Source organism: Pithys albifrons, chromosome 12, assembly GCF_047495875.1.
Source record: "Pithys albifrons albifrons isolate INPA30051 chromosome 12, PitAlb_v1, whole genome shotgun sequence".
In the NCBI taxonomy this organism is placed as follows: Eukaryota; Metazoa; Chordata; class Aves; order Passeriformes; family Thamnophilidae; genus Pithys; species Pithys albifrons.
Window position 1 is genome coordinate 17,066,575 of NC_092469.1, and position 23,799 is coordinate 17,090,373.

The 23,799-nt window shown below is 38.7% G+C and overlaps 1 protein-coding gene across 1 annotated transcript in view; it reads left to right on the forward strand.

Moving 5' to 3' along the window:
• Positions 1 to 22,340, forward strand: part of CDYL2 (chromodomain Y like 2) — a 58,829-nt gene extending 36,489 nt beyond the window's left edge. The window contains exons 3-7 of the mRNA XM_071567652.1: positions 3,166 to 3,383; positions 9,873 to 10,045; positions 14,526 to 14,736; positions 15,468 to 15,611; positions 17,805 to 22,340. Coding sequence (XP_071423753.1) covers positions 3,166 to 3,383; positions 9,873 to 10,045; positions 14,526 to 14,736; positions 15,468 to 15,611; positions 17,805 to 17,963 — 905 coding nt within the window. The 3' untranslated portion in view covers positions 17,964 to 22,340. The remainder of the gene's footprint in view (positions 1 to 3,165; positions 3,384 to 9,872; positions 10,046 to 14,525; positions 14,737 to 15,467; positions 15,612 to 17,804) is intronic.
• Positions 22,341 to 23,799: the final 1,459 nt, after the last annotated feature.

Genomic DNA, 23,799 nt, shown 5'->3' on the forward strand with positions numbered 1-23,799 from the left:
ATCCCTCAACAGCAGAACTAGAGACCACTCACTGCAACTGGTGGAACAGCAGATAAAAGCACAGATGAAAGAAAATTCTTCTCTGTGTAGTGTCTACACAACTTCTCAGACTCATACCACAGGAAGTTGTGGAGCCAGAGAGCTCATAACAGGATTAGAGAAATACATGAAAAGGTCCACAAGCAAATACTGAAGGAAACAGGAAGGATGAACCTTCTCATGTTCCTATACAACACTTAGAGATGATGCTGTGGGAAAGCACTGCAGAAAGTGACCAAGCTTGCATTTTCTCCTTAAATAGCAACCTTTGCTGCCATCCTTTACTGCCATTCTTGGAGGATTGTTGCATCCACCAGTGCTCTGGGAATATCTTAGGTTCCCTTAAAAAATATTGAAACTTCTTATGAATATCACTATTGGTTTGGGTATTCCACAAGTTCTAGTGCTAATTTAACACAAGGTAATAATTAGATTAAACTCTGACTAAAGGAAGGAATATTTTCTCCCATTCTGTTTTCTTTTTTGTACTTAGACTGAGTGTCAAAAACTCACTACTAAGCCAATAAACCACACTTAGAGGTACCCAAAGCTTCCTTAGTTAATTTGTGCCATCATTAATTTGTCTCACATGCAGTCCAGGTTGCTTTGAGGTGTCTCCTTTTGCCTGTCACAGTCGTTTTCCACCTTGACATCCTCAGGTGCTGCTACCCTTGTGTGCATCAAGCAGGAGCTGACAAGCAACTGCCATGCAAGGACAGTCCTTAGGGTGGTTTAGTGGCAAACCTTCAGTAGCTCCACCACCTCCATGCACCAGACACTCCAAATTGGCCTGGTTTCACATCATTGTTGTCTTTAGATTGTGCTGATCATTTTCTCCTGTTTAGCAGATTAAACAAGATTACAGGGCTGCACTGTAGACACAGAAACAACAATTGACTCACTATATATTGTTCTGTTAATCATCCACTTCAGGAAATGACACTTCTGCATTTATGTTTCTCTCATATTTAATTTAGATCTTTCCTCTGGTTAAATTTCTTTCAGCTGGCATGCAGATAGTTAAAATATTATTATAAGATCTATAGTTTCTTACATCATATATTCATTTACAAGCAGAATACATATAGAAGAATAAAACAAAATATTAAAATAACTACTGTGAGGCTTTTTGTTGAGCTGGATTATCTGTGTGAATTAATCTTCTATTATTCTCTTACCTTCTATATTTAAAATAGATGTGGTATAATCTTCCACACTAGATAGATAATCAGTATAGTTAGTCTGACACACCTCCCATTCAGGCATTTGTGCCTGATTTTATAAGCCCTTTACAGTTTTTTGGGAGATTTAACTCATCACATTTTAGCAGCTTGTTCTACGGTCAAGCAACATGGTAAGGATTGAATAGATAAAAATGTCAAATTTAATAGCCTGCCTCAGTCAAATCATTAATTAGTTTCTGTGTTCCATTAGTAATTCTGCAAGCTGAGTTGTGTTTGCAAGAATACATGTCAAAATAGATGCAGCAGCAAAACCTTGTGAAAAAGAAGAAACATACCACAGGAAATTATTCAGAATTTTTAAAGCTGAAGCACATGGTGATTTCTACACTTATAGACACTTTTTGTCAAGAAGAAAATTTCAAACTCTTCAGGTTCCAAATTATTTCTTTAAAGTGACCATCTAATAGAATTTGGCAATGTTTGCCTTGCACCAGGTAAATTCCCTGTTCAGTATAATCCAGGCAATGCTTTAGTTGGTGTGTCTTAATTTAACAATGAAAAAGAGTTTTATAGTTGACTGAACTAACAGACTTCTGGCCAAATGTGGCCCCTGTGTGGGGGTGTTTAGAGGGTTGTCTGTCATGAATTCACCACTCAGTTCTATTCCCAGAGAGCATTTTTAATTGTATGGCAGTCATTTAAACTATAAATCTTAAATCTGTCTTCTAATATTCATGTCATCTGCCCTTTCAAAATTCCTGGCTATTTGAAACCAGAGGCTGGAACAGGTCAGCTTTGGCAGGAGTAAAGGACAGAACAAACAAAGGTGTTTTCATTCAGTTCTCTCTTGGCCTTTCTTAAAAATGGAGTATTGTGGGCTGGTGTCTATTTAAACAAAAAACAATGACTTTAATCTCTGTCCCTCAACAACCTGTCTTTGCTTTATTTTTAATAGCACTAGTGTGAAACATCTGTATTTAGAAAAGGCTTATTGCATACAAATGCTGTAAAGCTCCTTTACCACCCCATCCCAGCACTGTGACCAGTCCTGTTGCCCACTACAGAGGGGCTGTAAACATCAGCAAACAAACAGTGTGCAGTTCATACACTCTGTAAGTCAGAATAAACTGGCTTTTAAAATTGACTTACTGTTACTCTAACTGCTTTTTAAAGAGAAATTATATCTTTCTTCTCATAGTTCTCTTTTTTCCTACAGCTGGATACTCTCCCAAATGGCATCAGCATTAATATCTGTTTTCTGTGTACAAAGTCCAATATTAATATCATACTTGTTAGTCAGAAGTCATTAATTATTGTTATTGTTAAATGTGAGGAGCAGAGGCTTGGGATCAGAGCAAAAAGGGTGATTAACTGCTACTTGCAATGCCAGCCACAAGGATAACTGGAAGGGAGTGTTGGGTGATCAGCTTGGTAAGGACTCCCCAAATTTAGTGTCCCACCAAGATGTGCAACAAGTGTGTGCTCAGGGGTCATTTGATACTGTAGTGACTGTTTGCTCAGCATGAAGGGAAGGAAATCTGCCTTTGAAAATAGGCTTTGGACTAAACGTGTCATGTCAACTCTCCAAAGCTGATACAGAATCTTCCTGCAAATTCAGGGATCACCCCAAATTCATATGAAAAACTATGATATAATTGTTTTCATGTTCACAGCAGAACTGACTTCAACTACAAGTACCAGTCCTGGGTGCTACAGTTCACTGGGCCTAGAGGTTTTCTGATCAGGGAACAAAATGTTCTGCATGTTGGGACACAGGACAATAAGAATGGTCTGAAGCCACATTTGACTAGCCAGACACATTTTTATTTATAGTTATATTATTATTTTATATTCATTTATTTTTCTTAAGCTAATAGAGAGCAGCACTCCAATTCTTTTATGCCATAGAGGTAATTATGCTGTGACTCTTTCCATCTGAAAGGTTCTTCTCTGGCCAATGGAAACTTGAATCTCCACAGCACTGTGAAAAGGAAACTAGATGGGGACAAGGATTATGTCTTCGATAAGAGACTGAGATACAGCGTGAGACAAAACGAAAGTAACTGTCGGTTCAGGGACATTGTGGTCCGGAAAGAAGATGGTTTCACACATATTTTGCTGTCAAGTCAGACTTCTGAGAACAATGCACTGACCCCAGAGGTAAGTGTGCAGCCCTGAAAGCCAGAGCAAGCCATCCTATTTGTTATCCTGGAAACACTGCACTTGAACTCGATTTTATGTACATTTCCCTAATTACTGATCTTAGAAAAAGAAATAAGGAGTTCAGACATATCTAAGCTTGTCACACTTGGGATTCCTGTTAAAAAGAATGCAGTGGAAATTAAATTTTAATTCACAGGTCTGAAAATGAAAATTAGAAGTAAAGAAAGGAATGGCAGAGTCAGTATTTCCAGCATGGAGTTGTGTGAAGCAGCTTTTCACATGTTCAAGATACCGATATTTACTGTCCTGAGGATAAATCTGGTCTCTTCCATTTTACTAATTTAAATAGTGCTCCAGGTGTTGCATATAGAGAATTTCAGGCTATATCCTGAGACAGTTGTTCTAAATTCTGCATTGATTCCTAATTACTTTTTCTCTAAATCACTGTATGAGTCCTTATTGATGAAATCTTAACCAACTGGGGGCTCTATCCTCAGCTGAATGGCATCAATTCATACAACATATAAAAGATAGTAAAAAATTTGCTTGTTATAAACATTAGACACTTAAGGTCAGACTCAGACTTGTGGCTTGTCCTACCCCAGTATGTACATGGATCCCTGGAAGGGCTGAGAAGCTTTTCCTTCCATTCCCTGTGATCCCAGAGTAGCAAGCTGTGGTGCTCTGTGTGCCATCCCCATGTCAGAAGGAAAGGGGTGTCCATAAGTGCCTGTGTCAGGATGTATGTCCTGAAGAGAACATTCCTGAGTCCTGTTCCACAGGGGCAGCAGGAGATCTGAAATACCACCTTGAGCATCACCTGAGGGACGAGTCATTTTATTCAGAAACTGATGGGTCCTAAATGTGACTCACCTTCCCAAACACACAAATGGACAGTAACACACTGAGTGATACTGAATGGTTAGAGGTGATGGTACATAACACTTAGCACTCCTAGTTTTTAAACTACCTAATATTTAGAAGGACTATCGTGGTCATTAACACAGAACACCAAACTCTTGCTTTTAATACTAATGCCTTAAAATGCATTAGATTGCATCAAATCCATCATTCCATCTCTATCTTAATTACCACTAATTGGCATGCAGGGCCTGCAAATGTATGAAATCAAGGACTTACTGTGTTCAGGCCAAAGAAACATATCTTTACATTGCTGGCTGTTGTTCCACATCAGCAGTGTTCAAATGCTCTAACCAGGGGATTAATTCAGGCTCTTCAGGTCTGCCAAACCAATTCATTTCATCCTTTGAAAGTTTTCAATATGTTGGGAACCCACCTGTGTGGAAGAATAAACGATAAGCATGAAATAGTCCTGTCCCTGCATCACTGGTGTAGACTATTTCTAGACCCTTCATGGAAGCTCACTTGAAAACCAAGATATGCATTTTAGAAAACTACATTACTGGCCAGGAATTGGATGGTCAGGAATTAATCTATGAGTTCTCCACATGGAGATTGTCTGTTTAAACCTCATCCAGGCCCAGAGCAATGCCAGACTCTTGCCCTCAGAAGGCTCAAGTATGACACAGTTTCTTTGGCCTCAGCCCAGGCTGCTGCCCACGGTCATTCACACCACAAAATCCAGCAGCTCCAGCACTGGCAACTCCACAGCCTTGCTGGCAATTAGAGCAAAGCCCCAAAGAACTGAAAGCAGGGATATGCTGATGCCTTGTCCCTGCAGTTTGTCACCCATAGCCATAGATGGGACAAACTGACACAGTGTTTTAGGGATGTTTAGAACATTTTCAGTTTTGATGCCTTTTATCAGCAGCGAATAGGAAGCACAAACACACAAATCCTACAACATTAAGAAAGTGTCTCATTTTGTGTGAAGAAATGCAAACTTCAAGCTTTATTAGCCATTCAGTAAATTATGTTTGCCAAATAGTAAATGAATGATTTACTCAGAGCAGCTCTACTTGACGTGGTTAAATAGTGGTCTGGTTATTCTTGGCCATCTCTGTTAAGAAAAAAGAGAAAAGGTGTGCACTGCAAACAATCATTTCAAAATTAAGCTCATACAGAATCCCTCTCATCCCTCAACAGCTTCCCCTTGTGCTTTATGGTAGTCTTGGTTATGTTCAACCATTGGCCTCTGCTATTTATGCCAATGTAATTAAAATAACAAAGAACTTATTTATACCAAAAAAAAATTAAAAGCCTAGAGAAGTCTACCTGAATCTCTTCATCCTGTGTTTTTGGTAACCCCATTTGTGCAGGTGATTTTAGAATGAAATGTGCCAATGCTCCTTCCAGCAGCTTTTGCACTGATTGAAGTTGGCTAAGTGCCACTCTAGTAATTGAGGTTTTTCTACAAAAAAATGTTCAGGACCCTATAGAAATTCTTTCTTATTTTTTACAAGACCTTATAAAACTTCCAGGGCAGTGTCATGAAGCAGCACAACTTGTTTTTATTTCAGTAGCTTGGACTTGCTACTTTTAAAATTCATTTTGAAAATCCATATTTAAAATACATATGTGAAATATTTCATTATTTTAAATTCCATTAGGGCATTTTCTCTCCTGGGTCTTTTGCTGCTTCTGAAGTTCTTTCTCCAGTTCTGCTGCTGCTGTTTTAACCCAACACATCTCAAGGATCCAAATTCTGTTTCAGACTAAATGGATCCATCTGCTGGTTTTACTTAACACTATTAACAGAGCTAGGAGTTAATATTCCCCTGAATTAAAAGCAAAACATTCCCTAAACAACCAGTGTTTCCACTGAAGACTCACAGCACTACTCCAAGTACCTTCTCAAACACAAGAATCAGGTTTCAGATTTCGAGCCATGGGAATTAAAGAGTTTGAAGTTGTTTGAAGGTCCATTTTGGAGCTCTGATTTGCCTTCACTTTTCCTTACCTACAACTTTTCCTAACTCAAAAATAATACTAAAAAAGAAGAGGCAGGTACAAGTTGTTTGTTCTGTGTGGTTTTGCTCTCATACAAATCATGGGTTTGGGCCACTACTTGTGCCTGCAGGTTTGGAGGTTCCCAAGTCCTTGAGGTACCAAAAAAGAAAGGACTTGGAATCTGTTTGCATAGTCAGTAACACAGAGTGTGTTTATGTAAAAAAGGCACAAGTGCAGGAGGTTCTAAAAAACTAAATGGCTTTAAAATTTGGGTTAACTGTAATATGTACAGAATATTTACCTTTAAGAATATCACAGTGAGTCCTGAGGGATTCAGGGAAGTTAACTTTTTAAACTAATAACTTCTGTTTATATGAACAAGAGACTTCTGTTCAAGATAGTTTGTGTAATTATGGTGATAAATTCCCAGCTCTTTGATTTTCCCAATGTAAGCAACATGGAAAGCAAAGGCCACCAAATGCCTTTTGAAATTCCCTATGACCAGTGAAAGGCATTAAAATAAGCCCTTAGAAGTTTAAGGAAGTTTTTAACTATATTATGTTTATTTTGCAATATAAGGTGTCCTGTTCAAGAACTAACCAGCTTGTTTTCTTGGCAGGATTAAAAATATAAGCAACTTCTGAGAAGGTGATAATTTTATTATGTATTTGAGTTTCAATAAAACAGTAGGTCAAGCACTAGGCCTGGTCTAAATTTATAATCCTTTAAATTATCAGAACCTAAATAACTGGCCCATACTGTTCTGTAAATACTTCTTCAAAAATTTTCATCAAATGTATTCTAATAGAAATACTGTCCCCAGAACTGAAAATTACCTAAAAGACCATTAAAAAGCTAATTAATAAAAGCATGGAACTGGAGAATACTGCTAAGGAGCTCTGGAAATAGTAGCATTAGATCTGGTCCACTAGAGAAAATAAAATTTAATTGGACAAATGCCACAGTTACACCAAAATGGAGAAAGGTTTAAGGACTGTGGAAAAGGGAAAGTAAACATGGAATCTGACAAAGAAATGTAACTAAAGACACATTGTGTTTGAGAACTGAATTCACCACAGCATTCAACAGAAATTTGTGCATAAAAGCAGAGAGCAGTTCTGGATTAGAATGATATTTACTTTACAGCACTGCAGTTTAATACACAGTTCTGCAACCCTGCAGACAAATTAGCTGTTTGATCATTATTTTCCTGTTAGTAGCTCTTGTGTAAGCAGAGAGAAACAGCCCCAGCAGATAATCCCTGAGGAAAGCTGTGGTGCCAAGGCTGCTGGAACCAGGCTGGGTGACAAGGTGACCATGGGAATTTTGACTGAATGGCCAAAGGAATCATTGGCACAGCCCAAGGCAGAGACTTGCCTTGGCATTGCTGGGTTCCACTGAGCTTCCCAGCTCCTTGGGATGATAAAGTGAGGGATAGACTTACAGCTATTTAAAAAAACACACACTTTTTTGAGCCTGAAAATGCTGATACATAATGGTTTTATGGTTTTTTACTAGAGACTTGTGGAGCAGTGGAACTAAATTTCCCTCCTGCTCAAAAATACCAACCAAAGCCTTCCCATTTTCAATCATATCTGAGAAATGAATTCCCAATAATGGACTTTCAGTGTGAGCCTCTCCATAACAGTGATAGCAGAATACTGTTGGTTCCTGCAAAAGTTTGGATGGCTTTTAGATGGCTTTAGCCATCCAAATCAGTGAGAAGTGAGATAAAAAAGAGGCAGGTTTGTAATGGGAATTAATGATGTGTGTGAAGGAGAGCACTGGTAACAACAGAGAGGTGGCACATGAGCAAATACCACTGGAGGAAGGGGAATGGTAGAGGAATTTGCTACATGGCATCATATTTAATGCAACACTCCTCACAGTAGAGTAAAATGTTTGACTGCTATTCCCTGATATCCACCCTAAGAAAGAGCAGATTTTGAGAACTTTTAAAATAAAGTAAGAGGACAACCTTGCATTCACAAGGAACTAGGAAAATCAAAATACATCTTTTTTATTTTTAACATCTGCCACCTTCTGAAGTTTCTCTTTTAACTTTGAACAGAGTTTTTTAGGGCTTTATTGCCCTTGTTTCCCCTTTCTATTGCAGTATTGCTGTGTTTCTCCCACCTGAGAGCTGAGACAGCCTGTGAGACTCTCAGAATAAACAGTACTCCCAGCATCGCTGGTGACATTTTTGTACCTGCATAAGAATTTCAAATACACTTCCAAATTCTGCTGCTTTTAATTACTTCACTTCCACCCACTGTCACACACTCAGTATTACAAGCACTCTGAAGTGCACTTGTAGAAAGGAGGCATCTCAAAGTTCACCACCTGCTCCCTCATGGCCCAGTCCCAGCAGCCAGCAATGCTCATTTTCACACAGACCCAGAGGGAAAGCAGCACAGTCCACAGGATTTCTAATAAAAGGCTACCTAGAATGGCATCAACAAAACTCAGGTGTTTAGGGATGTTTCTTAAACAAGACACTTCATAGATCTGAAGAATTTGGGGAAAGAGAAAATAGTGAACAATCACAGGCTAAAAATCTTGGTTTTCTCTCACATGCAAACTATATTTAAATCCCCAACCACATTTACCTTTCTCTTAACTAAATTTATACCAAAAGCAAATCTTTCAGTGCAAAAGAGAAAAATTTGACTCAACGGGACCCTGTCTGTAGGAAATACTTGACACATGAGTGTGATTAACACAGGAGGTGTCACAGGGTGAGATCGTGGCCCTGGCAGTGAGGAGAAATCAGGAAAGAGAAGAGGGGGCTGATGTGAGTTACAGTTCACAAACCACACTCAACTGTGACCAAACAAGAAGTTCCCCATCAGAAGTTTATGAAATAGTATTTCCTTTTAAAACCATTACAAAACAATTATCTGCTCAGGTGAAAGGCCATTTTCCTGCAGTACCAGCAGCTCAATTCTATAGAGATGTTCACAGGGTTTGATTCATGGTGCAATTAATAACTTGATTCAATTATAAAATAGAGTCAAAATGTCTCTCTTTCGAGTGACTTTTTTGCTCTAACTTTTGTAGACTGTAACAATGTCACTGACCACAGAAAAATGAATAACATATTTGTCATGTTGATGTATATGATGTCCTCTTGTCCTGCTTTGCTCTGACTGAAGTCATATAAACCCAAGTAGTTGTGGAACTGAAAACTGGGGTTTGTAGATTTTGCTTACAACATGTTGAGGTTAATAAGAGGTTATTGCTGTGATAATCATGTTCCTAAGGATAGTGATGTACACTGAATGTACACAATGAAAATAAAAAAGTGATATTTGAAAATATTAAATTGCAATCAAATAGCATAAGCTGGATAGAATTCCCCATACAGCAAACAAAGAACAGCCAAGTCCCAAAAACCCTTTGAATTAACAAGCACCAACAAAGCCCTGCCAAACAGAAAATACTCTGCAAACTTCCAGTGTTCTCATTCTAAGTATATTAAAATTATATTTAATTGATGTAAGTGCTAATAGTGCCCCAAATTTAAGTCTCTCACAATCACTAAGGTTTGTACAGGCAGGGAAATGATATTGCCACGGCATGCATGTCGAATTGTTTGCTTTTCTTTATCCACAGATCATGAAGGAAGTGCGGAGAGCATTGTGCAATGCATCAGCTGATGACAGTAAACTCTTACTTCTCAGCGCAGTGGGAAGTGTATTCTGTAGTGGCCTAGATTACTCATATTTAATTGGCAGGTTATCCAATGACAGAAGAAAGGAAAGCACTAGGATTGCAGAAGCTATAAGGTGACCCAAGCTTACCTATGATCTCTAAATTATGAAATGCAGTGTGTGATTATAAAGATATTTATCAGGTCCAAAAATGTTGTATATTTAAGTGTTGATTGCATTCTAATTATAGTCTGACAAATTTGTTTAGCAAGAAGAAACTTGGACCTTTTCCTTATTAGACCAGAAAGCACATTTATTCCAGTGCTAATATCCACAGGGATTTATTTTATTCAAATTCTCTGTATTTAATATTTCAAATCACTCCTCCAAATTCAAATACAACTTTGTTGTTGTTTTTCCAAAGTTGTTATTGATTCATGTTCTAAAGTGGCTCCTGAAAGGCAGATACTTTACTTGTTTTAATGCTCAGCATTTTAATGATTTCAGTCCAAATGGGACTCCATGGTTTACTCATATTCTGTTGAAACAGGAGACTGCCACTGTATTTCAGAACCTTATTAGAAGGGTCTCCACTCTTTTTCTTAAAATTTAAATTACTTAATATATATGTAAATGTAGTTTTATTTTTGTAACTAAAATGTGACTCTCCTCACATACATCACATTACCTTAATAGAAACCCAGGGTTTATGACATGCAGTCTGCAAATCAATCTGCACAACACATCACCAAATATTCCATTATCCACAAGGTAGATCTTCCAGTATAAATCAACATTATTCCACTAAAGCCAATAGCATTTCATGTACCATGAGAGGGTTTGGTCCCTTTTTTTCCCCCCTCATTTCCTATAAATAAATTTTGTTCTTCTGAGAACTTTAAAACTTCATGCAGCAATACTATGAAGGAATATTAAAGAATTTTTTTTACACCAGATCTCTATTTTGGATACATTGGTATATTATTAGATCAGGTTTAGTGTTTATGTGACACATATTAATGACCAATTATCTTGGTTACAACTACTGCAGACCAATTTGGATTCTTGGTTTAAGTATTTTGAAATTCTCAAAACAACAATTATTTTAAAAGATTTAAATTGTACTTCTTAAATGTAATCAATTATGATGTGTTTTTAAGACCCTAGATATGTTCAAATATTATGTTGCAATACTTTAAAAAAGAGAAACCCTTTGAAGAACACATCCTAATTTTATTTTTTAATGTGAGGGGGTCATAATGATGTGGAATTAAAAAAAAAAGTGAGGGAAGAAAATCACTGCTCTTGTTTGAAAACACAAGCACATACACAGCCCACCAGGAGATGCAAATTTAATATTCTTTGAAATATTGTTTAGTTAGGTATTGTTATATATATTTACATTTATCTGAACACATCTAATATACAGGTATACTTATCATTTAATTTCTTAAATGAGTATAAGCTAGACTGTGATACTCAGTTTTTCCACCCTTGGACTCCCAGAACACTCCTGAAATCCTGGTACAATGCCCTGCTCCTTGTCAAGAATGCCGGCTTTGGGCCCACTGAAAGCAGATTTTTATTGTACTTCTGGAAACAATGTATTACGTTTTCCATTTAGCACTCCCTGTGCTTTTCTGTGAACAAAAGACTCAACTCATGGAAAATACAGTGTAATAAGAGAAGAAAAAAATGTCCACTGCTTGTTCAGTGGCTTGGATGTCCTAAAACACATCAACAGCTCTGCCTCCGAGGGCGGCTTTACATCACCTTAGAGTTGTGTCAAAAGGAAATTGAAATCTTGATTACCACATTTTTTCCACTTTCTGAAACGTGGATCTCACACCCCAGTCACAGTCAGTGGAGTTTAAAGCCCCATCCAGTCTCACTTCACATGGAGGTTCATTCATCCCTCCTGTTTCCTCAGCCCACGAACATGTGGCACTGCAGCTCCTCCCAGGCACTGCTGACAGATCCTCAGCCTGAGCTGCCCATGCCCGGGGCTGTCCTGCAGCAGGGAAAGGGCACACAGACCTGCAGAGCTCCCTGGAATCCACAGACCCGCTGGAAGGCATTCCCAGCCTCAGGCACGCACCGTCACTGGGCAACACTACTCTGGACACAACATTCTGGGTGTGCTCAGAGGAAAGCAAGAAGGACAACTCGACCGGCTCAGCTTCTTTATAGCCTTGGACATACTGAGGAGCCCTGACCTGTACCAGAGCCCTCCAAAGTGCAAAGGTCTGAGCATTCCAGAGTGTATTCCATGGTTAACTTCCCAGATATTCTCTGGCAAAACCAAAAGCCTTCTCTGTGTGACACTTTTTTCTCTTTCAGTCTCTGATTACTCTGCAACAAGTTACAATTTTAAATCCTTTTCAAAGACTGCTTTGAATTGAAACAAGGATCCTGGAGCTCAGGAACTCCATGAGTGAATTTATGGTTTGGAGACATGGAGACATGCCAGGTTCAGGGTAACAAGTAATGTACCAAACAGGGAACACAGATCAGTGGAGTTCTGGTCATTGCAGCTTCTGTAGAACAAATGCAGGCATTTCTTCCCCTCATAATCTCCAAATACTTTAGCCCTTCACTCCATGCCACAGGTGGCATGTTCCATACCCTGCATTGTACCATCCTCTGTGCTACCCATCCTTCCCTCATGACAGAGGCTCATTGTCCCTTCTCAATGTTCTGTTCCACTCTCTCCCTATCTCCAGGCCCTCCCTTCCTTGTTACTCATATGAAGTTTTCCTTCAACCCCTCCCCTCCATTAATATGTTCTGCTTTGTTCTTCCACCCCATTATCTGTTTCCTCTGCACATCCCTGATTGCTTTTCCATATTCACTTCCCATGCCGTTTATCCCCACGATTCCTGCTTTTCTCCATAACATGTTTTTTATCTGCCTTCACACAGTCCTCAGATCTACTGTCAGCATTGATCCTTAGTTTGCTTTCTTTTAACCTGTAATTCATCACATCCCTGTTCCCATCTGTAGTCCTGCTTGGAAGGCTTACCTGCTTAACTACTGAGGTTCTCAGAATTCTGGGATTAATGAGGTGCAGTGATCCACAGTCATTACACAACCATAAGCAACTGAAGAAATAACGAGAGAAGAGAACAGCATTGTTTCTGCAAGAAAATGAACCACAACTCTCCTTATCCCTGCCATCCTCTAGAAAGAAATGGGAAAGAAAAGACAAAAACAATGTTCCTTATTTCACTCTCTTTGTCTTGACACTGATCTCCTGGTGTATTACTTGCTGGGTTAACAAAGCTGCATCAATTAGTTCTCTATTTTTCCACGGTCAAAAATTAAGTCCTTACTAGATAGCCTGAAAAACAGAACATATTCATTGAAAATGTAACTCTGGGTCATCTCAGACTCTTTGTTCTCAGCTAAAATACAGCCAATGCCCTTACACTTCAGCCCAATCCCCAAAGAGTCTCTCTACCCTGCAAAGCCCACCTGTTCTCAGGTACTGAAGTCTGGCTCCTTTTGACCTCAGTGGGAGACCTGCAACTCATCCAGGGGCACATTTGACAAAATGTCCTTTCCTAAAATCTCTCAGCAAAGATGCACTCTGGATTTAATAAATACCCAGTGAAGAAACAGAATCTCCTCCTTTGGTTGGAATTTGATTTACACAGGTCTCTTTTCTGAAGTGACTGAGCATCTCATTCCCCTCCCTATACCTGCTGTGCACTGAGCTGCTGGGCCCATAATTTGCCCACAATTACACTCCCACTTTTTCCTAATTAGTGTAAAGGCTGTTCTATTTAACAGATGCCCTTCCACAGTTGCTGGTAGGCAACTTATTTAAAAGATCTCCTCACTGCACAGAATTTAACATATTCAAGTTCATTCATCCAGATGAATCCAGTGACATTTACTTCCCTGTTATTTCTCATCACTTCCCATTTACTGGTGCAGGCAGAGAAGGGCATCTACTTTGTTATGGCTTTGTTGAAGACATTTGCAATGAAGACACAACTGATCACTCACCTAATTTTCCCCTTCTCTCTCTGACTCCCCTTTGCACAATCTTGTCCTTTCCTCTGGCGTGCCAGAAACATTCACTGTCTCCCAATCCATTGATGGGACTTACAGGAACCTTTGACACAGGATCTTGAGAGAACTTCTCAAAAAAAAAATAAACATCCAGCAATCTCCCTATGAGTTTCCTGTCTTTCACACAGTAATATTTCATCATTACCAAACCTGTCCATCAGCCACTGTGGAGCAAACTGAGAAGCAACATGTGTACGAACTGAAGAGTTACTGGTCCAGAAGGAAAACCAAACCCAACCAAACCTTTCTGCAAAAAATACAACAGTCAGTGCAGTCCACTTCATCAGGTCATAGATCATACACAAAACTATGCAAATCCCAGGTACTCAGAAAGATTAAATAGCTAAAAATGAGCAAACTTTTCCATGTGCAAACTAGAAAGTAGCTTGCAATTCTGACCTCATAAAACGGGGCCATGGCATTTAGTGTGTTCATATGTGGTTCTAATTTGTTTTCCGATTAAGTGCTTTAAACTTGGGTATTTATCTAAATGTTACTTCTTCATTCAAGATCTTTCTTTTATTTTTTTTTATTTTAGGGATTTTGTAAAAGCTTTTATTCAGTTTAAGAAGCCAATTGTGGTTGCTATCAACGGCCCTGCTCTTGGGTTAGGAGCTTCTATTTTACCCCTCTGTGATATCGTTTGGGCAAGTGAGAAGGCTTGGTTTCAGACACCATATGCAACAATCCGACTCACTCCAGCTGGCTGCTCATCATACACATTCCCACAAATTCTGGGTGTTGCACTGGTAAGGTTTTCCACCTCAGATTGCTGAAGAACCTTTCATAAACTCCTGTGCTTCTTTCCCTCTTTAAAAAGTAAACCAGAAAACCACTGTATCTGTTAATTGTCTTGAACGGAAATGAAATCTGTGCAAAGTTCATCTAATCCTTACCAATTTCTTATCACAAAATGACCTCAGAATTCAATATACTACACCTGCTGTACACAAGAAATATTGGACACAGATTGAAAAAGCAAAGATTGTCAGCATTATGGTAGAAAAGTGAAGAACTACATTAGCAGAATAATCTTTCAGAGTAGTTGCCTGTATTGTGTCAGGATTGGGCAGCAACACAGCCAGATGCTGCACTCTAAAGATAACCCATAATGATTCCAGTAAGACTGCTTAGCTTTTACCAGTATGATAAGGCAGAATTGGCCCCACAAATAAATATTTCATACTTGGTTCCATGACTCTCAGCACAATCTCACTGACAGTTACTCTTTTAAGATCAGCAATACAGATTCACCATTCATGCCAGCACATTTCTCTTAAATGAAACCCATGCTGTGCTCTGGCCACCTGCACAACCCTTAAATAGCTACTGAAACTCCTTTTAAAGTATTTTGCAGTATAGAATGATAGGGGAGAACATTGGTAAATTTAGTCATAAAAATAGCAGGCAAGTATGATAAAAAAAAATTAATTTAAGGGAATGATAACCCAAGATTACCAGTAATCTTTTGGTTTCACAGGCAAATGAAATGTTGTTCTGTGGAAGAAAGCTGACAGCACAGGAAGCCTGCAGCAGAGGACTGGTGTCACAAGTCTTTTGGCCAACGACATTTAGCCAAGAAGTGATGCTACGAGTGAAGGAAATGGCCTCCTGCAGTGCAGTGGTAAGAAATCAGACTCCTCTGCTGTTAAATTACATTTCTCAAAGGTACACTGTGCTCCCAAGGCTCACATGGTGGGTCCTCAGGTTCCATAACCATACCAGTCAAAGAAGGGTAACACCAAAATCCTGGGTAGGGATTAGTGAGCTCAAGGGGTTCCTCATTGCTCAGGGGCAAGGAGGGTTTTTCCTTTCCACATCTTTACATTTTTTCGATATGAGTGGAACCTCCTTACACCCGATTTTGAAAGGGGATTTTAGCACAGGCTTCCTTCATGAGGGTGGAGGAGTCTGAAACTACACAGCTGTAAAGGGAAAGTTCTGTAGGCCCTGCAAGAGAATAATTTGCCTTTCCCACTGTCTTGCCCTACCGTGTTCCAGCTGAGTCTCCTGCACCTGCACAGTTCCTGCTGCTGCAGCCTGTTCTGTACAGCTCACCAGAAGGGTAGCACAGTGCCAGCTGAGCTGTGCTGTGAAGGAGAGGTGAGATCCAGACAAGAGGGGTTTGAACACAGTCTGCTCACAGTGTACTGTAACTTTCCTTTTGTGTATGCAAAAATTGCAAGAAAATCCTTTCCTATTTTTACTTCCTAAGGTTTTTTCCCTTCAGGCAGATATACTACTATTCTGGGCATATCCTTATTTAAAAAACAGGCAGTGAAGAAAGTGATACTGGCTGCAATAAAACTGCACTAATTAGAGTGCAAATTGTTACAGTTTCTTGCTATATTTCCTATGCCTGAAACTGTCTTAGCATCCCTTAGTTTCATTTAAAAGATCTGTTGTAAAAGGAGGTAGAGACACAGGAGATTTTTAATTAAATGAAGTGTAGATTAGATCTCACAGAAGACATAGAAGAAACTCTGAAAATGTAGCACAAGTTTATTTGATGACGCTGATACAACGTGTATTATATGAGTTGGGAAAACCGCTGGTCTTACTGTGATTTCTTTCCTTTCTTCACTGCTGTTGGCTGTCAATGAAACAAGAAGGTCCAGTACTAACTTATGGACAAAGATAAGAGTCAAACCTGTCAAAGATGAGATTTTCTCTCAGATCCTAAATGCAAATCAAGCTGAAGTCACAAATACAAGAACAAGATGAGCTCATCCAAGTTCACTGGGGATACTTGTTCACAAACAGACCAAAAAATACACAGGCCCCTTGATTTGCTATGAACACCAGTTACTTGAATTAAAGAGAAATGCTGCTTTGGAATAGCAGTGTTGTAAGCAACAGATAGGAACTGGGCTTAACATGAAGGTTTTGATGAAGCTGAATGAAGAGCATCCACCTTCCTTACCATAAAACACTCTATTAGTTTACATTAGATCTTCTGTACTCCCAAAATCAGTAATGTAGGAATTATTAGTGGGTTTGTTTGACTAGTTGAAGTTCTTTTGAGATACACAGTGGTGTTTTATATTTCAAAACCAGTTGTAAAGGAATCAATCTCAATGTGCTTAAAAATGGGCCTAGGAAAAATGAGCTGGACTATGGCAGCAACCATAGAAATTTCAGAAATTGCCACAATTACTAAGGATTTGTGATTGGGCTTTCCATTGCAAAAACCTTGGGTGATTTGTTCTGACTACTTGTATCTGCCAAGTAAATTTAACTCCAGAACACAGTCAGAGGGTGCTTGTTTTGCTCAACACCCATCTTTTATAAAATATTTCACTTTTATAAAAATGTAAGTCAATAGACTTTGAAAAGAATTTGCAGCAAGGGATCTTTTATATTAATTACTGATTTGACAAGGAAATTAAACATGAGGGAAAACTGTTAAACATGATGCACATCCACCTTTGGGCCTCCAACCTGTTGAACTAACCTCAAAGGCCACCTTCCAGCAAACAGTCAGTGCATCATGCAGTGCACATTCTCATTTCAACATGAGGATGTTCAGCTCCTTCAAGTGCTTCATGACAGCCTTCAATAAACTAAGGTACTTCAGAATCCCTCATTCCTTTTAAAACACTGGCACTAACCCATCAACCTCAGACATCCTTGATCTTAAAGGTGCTGACTCTGCAAGTGGAGTTGAGGCTATAAATCAAATCTAATTTCTGTGCCTGAAGGAGTTTCTCAGACTGTAAAGCAGAGTCAGTAAATCTAAAAATGCTGGTCATGCCATTATCCATAAAAAACCCCAATCAGATTCAAAAAGAAATACTGAGTTGTATTTTGGCTTTAGGTATTGGAAGAGTCCAAATGTCTCATGCGGAGCTTCCTGAAATCCGGACTTGAAGACGTGAACGAGAAAGAGTGTCAGATGTTAAAACAGCTGTGGAGTTCTTCCAAAGGACTGGACTCATTATTCAGCTACTTGCAAGACAAAATTTATGAAGTCTGATGTCTTGGCCTAACCTAAAGAGAAAATGCTCCGGTTGTGAACAGAGTCCAACATGACGGTGTTTGAGAAGCAGAGGCAATGCATCCCTGAGGAATTTGTGACAGTGTATCCCAGTGCCTGTGGTGGTGTGGGTTTCCTTGTGAGCTACAGCTGCCTGTGGCTGGTTTGATTTGTGTAACCAAGAGGTAGGGAGGTGTTCAGTGCACATAATCTCTGCAGAGGGCTGCATCTTTCACATTGCTCATCCAGACACAACTATACATTCCATGTGCTCAGAAGCACCACTGGGGCCCGAAAAAGGCTCACCCACCTGTAAGGGTTTATTTTGTCTGTCCTTAACTTATTCTTGCTGTTGCAACACATCTGGGCTGACACAGAGGGCTCAGTTTAAAACCTGGGTCAGCACGATCTTTTGTAGACCCAAACACCATATTAGAAATATGTTAATTATTTTTTGAAAAGTTCTAACAGTGTAATGGAAAAATTTCATAATTTATATGTATAATATGTAAAGTTAGTTTACAAAAACTACTAGGATTTTTTGATGAATTTATTTAACTTATTTATTTTGTGTTCATATTCAGGCGTTAATTGATCACATCTTATTTTCATACTTCCCTAGACTGAATTAATGGCATCACATAAGAATGCAAACACATTTTTAGCAGGAAACTGAGTAGAAAAATAAAGAATATATAGAAAACCCACAGAATGCTGTGGGCAGTAAATGAAACAGCCACGTGCATGCTCAACTATGTGTAAAATTGTACAAAAATGTATGAAACAGATTCATTTGCCAGGGTTAAGAGGAAAAAGTGGATTCTGAAACAATGAGTCCCCCTTAAGTCTCTCTTCACTTTCTGCCTTCTTGAGGAGCACTGAAGGACTCACCAACAAGATGCTTTATTTAGGTTTACTATATTCCTGTTATCCGGTGTCAGTAACAGGGTGAGTGGTGCCGTTACATGGCATCGTACTGTTTTTCAGGTTTAAACATCCCTTTTGGTCTGAAGTCTAAAAGCAAATCCTTATGAGCCTTAGTCTAGTTGCCTGATTCCTCAGGTGTGAGATAATTCCTGCTCTGGAGGCCTTTGGGTGTGGGCCAGCAGTTTATACAAGGTGCTAGGCATTGAACTAAGTGGAGGGAGAGGTTTGGTTTTGCTTTTCCCAGCTCTCCACATCTGGCCACCCCACCAGCTGTTACAAGAACTTATGGCTATCCATAAAAGCAGTCCACAGTAAATGAGGAAAATGCAATCTGCTCTTTTCCAAAGTGATCCTAGCACTGTTCAGTGACACTGCCTGACTTCTGAACACTGGATCTGTCAGTCTTTTCCTGCTAGGGAGGCATCACTATGGAAAGGACATGAGCCAGCTCTGAGACTTCACCTGCCAGTTTAGGACGCCCAAATTAAAACCTCTTGAAGCAGAAGCTTTGCACATTTGTTTGCTTTGTAATTTGTGCACTTGCTTTCCATCTTTGAGCTCAGTGACTTTCATGGATTAAACCTCCGCAAATGAGGCTGCTCAGCTTTCTCCCTCTTAGTATTTCCATGAAGAGTTTTAACCAAGCCTTTGTAAAGTTAACGAACAGGTGATTACAGTAAATAGGAGCCTTCAACACATTAATGTAATATTTCTTTTTCCACAAATAATTAGAAGTGCTGTTTCTGTGGCCTAATTGTACCACTGAATTTTAAGGAAATCATTACCCAAAAGGCAGAAGTTCTCATGGAAATTCTTCATTAAAAAGACAGAATCTGGCTTCTAATTAGCCTGTTTGAAACATCTTTAAAAAGAAGCTTATTGAAACAAGTAGCTCATTCTTCAATGCCTGAAAGAGAACTCTTTTAATACCTGTTTGAAGTGATAGATGCACCACTTGTTGTGTACCAACACGTGCTTTGTCCACACCCTGCCAGCGATGCCGCGGGTGCTTTGGATCCAGCCATGGCAGGGGCTCCTGGGAGTCACCTGGAAAAGAGAGGGATCCCCCAGTGAAACCACTGACACTCAGACACACACACACACACACAAACACACACACACACTCACACACACACTCACACACGTGTTTGCACAATCAGGCCTCCAGCTTAGGACTTCAGAAAGAGAAAGCAATGGAAAGTACCGCAATTCCTCAATTTTTTTTCTTTCCTTCATTCCCGTCCAGACAGCCATAACTCTGAGTCATGTGCTAATAAGATATTGGGAAGTTGATTTCAATAATAGGCTTAGTTTTTGTAGCTACACCCAGCAGGATTGCTCAGCAATGGGAGGGAATGTGATCCGAGTGAGATTTGCAAACAGAGGAGACTCTTACGTTGTTAGATCTTTTAAACTGCACCATTTCATCTGAATTTTCAGATATCTGTATCTTAGCATTTTTTATGACAAAAGAATGGTTGAAATACATTTTCTATAATTATTTTTCCATTAAAGCAAGCACTAACCATAGTTAACATTTTTAATTATTCATATCTATACAGTTACAATCTAGTTTTCATGAATCTATTTTCCCTTCCAAAAAAGAGTAATAACAATGTTGAAAACTTCTTTTCCAGTATTTAAATATCAGAATCAGAATTTTCTCTTGTGTTTCTGTCCTTACTAGGTATTCAGATATCTAGATGTACTGTACATATTAGTCTGGGTACCTTTACTAATATTCACAGTATTTAAGATTAAAAATGCAATTTGTTGTTTAAGTATGTTATTTTATTCTTGTGTAAATTGTTTTGTACAATCTTTAAAAATCTACAGTTTTGCATTTGTAGATATTAAAGGTAAGCAATTTATTTTGTGTTGTCCTGCATGTATATTTTTGCTGTAGATAAGTGTTGCTTAGTTTACTATTTCAGTACATTTCTGTTTAAATAAATAAGCTTACAAACTTTAATACAGTATATATTTTCAGAATATAAACTTTTATATTTCTGTGGTAGGTTAGGGTATGCGTTTTAGGCAATCTTTTTCACTACTATGAACTGTTCTTTTAATCTATAATATAATGGTTTTGTGCCAATAGTTTTTAATTAGAAAGAAATGCTCTTTTAATGTTAGGGATGAACAGACAATTTTGGTTGGGGTTTGTTTTATTTTGGTTTTTGGATATTTTTTATTGTTTTACCAGCCTTTACAGTTTTAAGTATAATTTATAAATGTATTGCATTTGTGAATAAGCCTTACCATTAGGTACAAGAAATCTTTAAAGCTGCATAATTGGTTATGCAGCACTAAGGACTTCCCCAAATAATTGCTGTAAGAAAGTTAGCAAATCAGAGTACAGGGCCTTAAGTTTTTCTTGTGAAAAGGGTAATACGGGTTGTTTCTCTTGAACAACATAGGTAGACTTGTCAGCATGGGCTTTGTTATATATAAACTGTGCATTTGTGCTCCCAACCATGGTAGTTTAATCTCAGGCTTTGTGTGGCTGGGTCTATAAAAGTCAAATCTGGCTAAAGCCAGCACTCTTTAGGAGACACTAAAGAAGTTTACATAAGAGACTTATAGACAATCTTATCATAGTACATTTGGGTACTCGGTATCCTCGATGTGTTATCTGTGTCTGCCCAATTAACCGTATGTTTTAAGCCATATTAAATCTCTTTACTGCTATTTTAAATACTACACTGAAAGTCATTCACTAGCTTGCTTACTCACAGACAGGATTTCGATTTTTAGTGAATAAAAATATTATGCCTTCCATAAAAACCAAGGACCAAAGAATTGCATTATTCTAACAAAACATTAGTTCCTTCGCCAGTGAACTGGTTTGACATTTGTACTGAAGATCAAATAGTCTCTTTCTGCTACAAACACGGCGTTCATCCACGTCAGGGGCAAGGGGGAGAGATGGATCCACTGACCTATTGGGAAAGGAGTGATGTTCAGCTAGGATGGCACGTCTATTGGTAAGGCTTATTACCAAACCTCTGAGATGAAGCAAAGAACCAAAAATTCACAAGTTATGTCAATGTAAATTTATTTTCAGAACTTGCACAAATAATTAATTGTAGAACTTTGCAAATTAGGCCCTTAAGTTATTTTGTCAGAATGCCATGGAACAGACTAAAACAGTTTCTAATATTTGTAACAATGAGTACATATTATAATATTATAAGGGTACAGGCACCCCTATATCACAGTGTTGTAAATATTTTCTGAAACTGGTACAGTACTGAGGGACTTGTATCTTCTGATATATCAAATATTGACTGTCTAGATCAAATTGTACACAATTTATTTGTTGATGGTCCTGTAACTAGTGTATGGACACATTTCTGGGTGCCTTAGAAGTTGTATTTTTCATGTGTGTTAATATGCAGTATTTATACATTGTGAGAAGCTGCTTTGAATAAAAACATTGAAACTTCATTTCAGTGCAGTGATTTTCAGTTTTACATAATCAGAATGAATGTGGTAAGTGGCAGCCATTAGATATGATAATGCTATTCATGGGCTCATGCCTTTTCAAAGAGAGCAGGCACATAGTAGGCCTTTTAAAGGAGAATTATTTTGGCAAATGGCAAAACACAGGGCCCTAAAAGACACTGCAATAAGAACTATCTGAAGTCAATCATGATCCATCTCATTTATCATTTCTTGCTCAAATCCAAGAACACTTTGATCAAATCCAAGAAGACTGCCAAGACTGCCTTATAAATGTACTTCTAAGACACCTTCTCCACCATTACCACTTGCACTGTTTGATATGTGCACATCACCTAAAGCACATCTGCCAAGAACCAGTGCAGCATTTTGGCTCCATGGGAGGGGATTTGAGATTGAAGAGGGATTTGCCAGGGAGGCCAAGACTGAGCCCAGAACAGGGTGAAGGTGGATCCCCCTCTGGTCCCTGTGCACGGATACAGATGGGATTCCTGCCAGGGGCCTCCTGTGTACCAGGAATCATTTGGCTGTAGCAGCCATGACTGCTGTTTCCCATCATGTATCTTCCATGATGAGAAGAGTAATTGGAAATTCCCTCTGTCAGGGACATAACAGGAAGGACATTTGTGCAGGGAGCCAGTGGGAGCCAAACTACCTTACCACGAGATGTGAACAAATGACCCACACTTGATTCAAGGCACAATAATTTTGTTCTAGCAGTTATATTGGTTGGCTTTAAACTGACAGCCTCTGTTAGTAAAAACTGTGCTCGGCTATTTAGAGCAGAGGATTGAGCAATTTAGTCTTGCTTCACTATCAACAAATCCAATTATTTATTACGGGGACTTTTGCCAGGAATTAACTGATCGTGGCTTCCACTGGACTGTAAGCAAAGTGCACATGATGAACAGGCTGTGACACCTTCCCTGCCCAACATTATTGATAAGTTTGAGTCTTAACACAGATTGCCAGCATGTGAATTTTATTTTAAATTACTCAATTTTAAAAGAAATCAAAAATTCCTTAGAATTAAAAATTCCATCCAGATATTTCGGAGGGTTGAGGTTTTTTAAATGTCAGTCTTTGTTGCAGTAAATTAATACACAAACATATTACATGGAAGAGGAACCCATTAAGAAAATCTAAAGAAGGTCTACAAATTTAAACAGACAAAAGACTAGTCTGGGAATTGCATGTATTAAAGAATAGGCAGGTGTTAATCCCACTTAAGATAGAAAAAGACTCAGACAGGTCACAGCTTCACATAAACTAAGACGTGGAATTGAATTCTGTTTGAATAACAGAAACAACATTGCACATGACAAGGACAAGGAGAGATGCTGAAAGAAATGAACAGCAAATGAAAGCCTGTGAGAAAATTGGGACACCATTTTACAGACTATGGGAGCTCAAAGTAAATCAGGTGTCAGAAGCTGGACTGGGG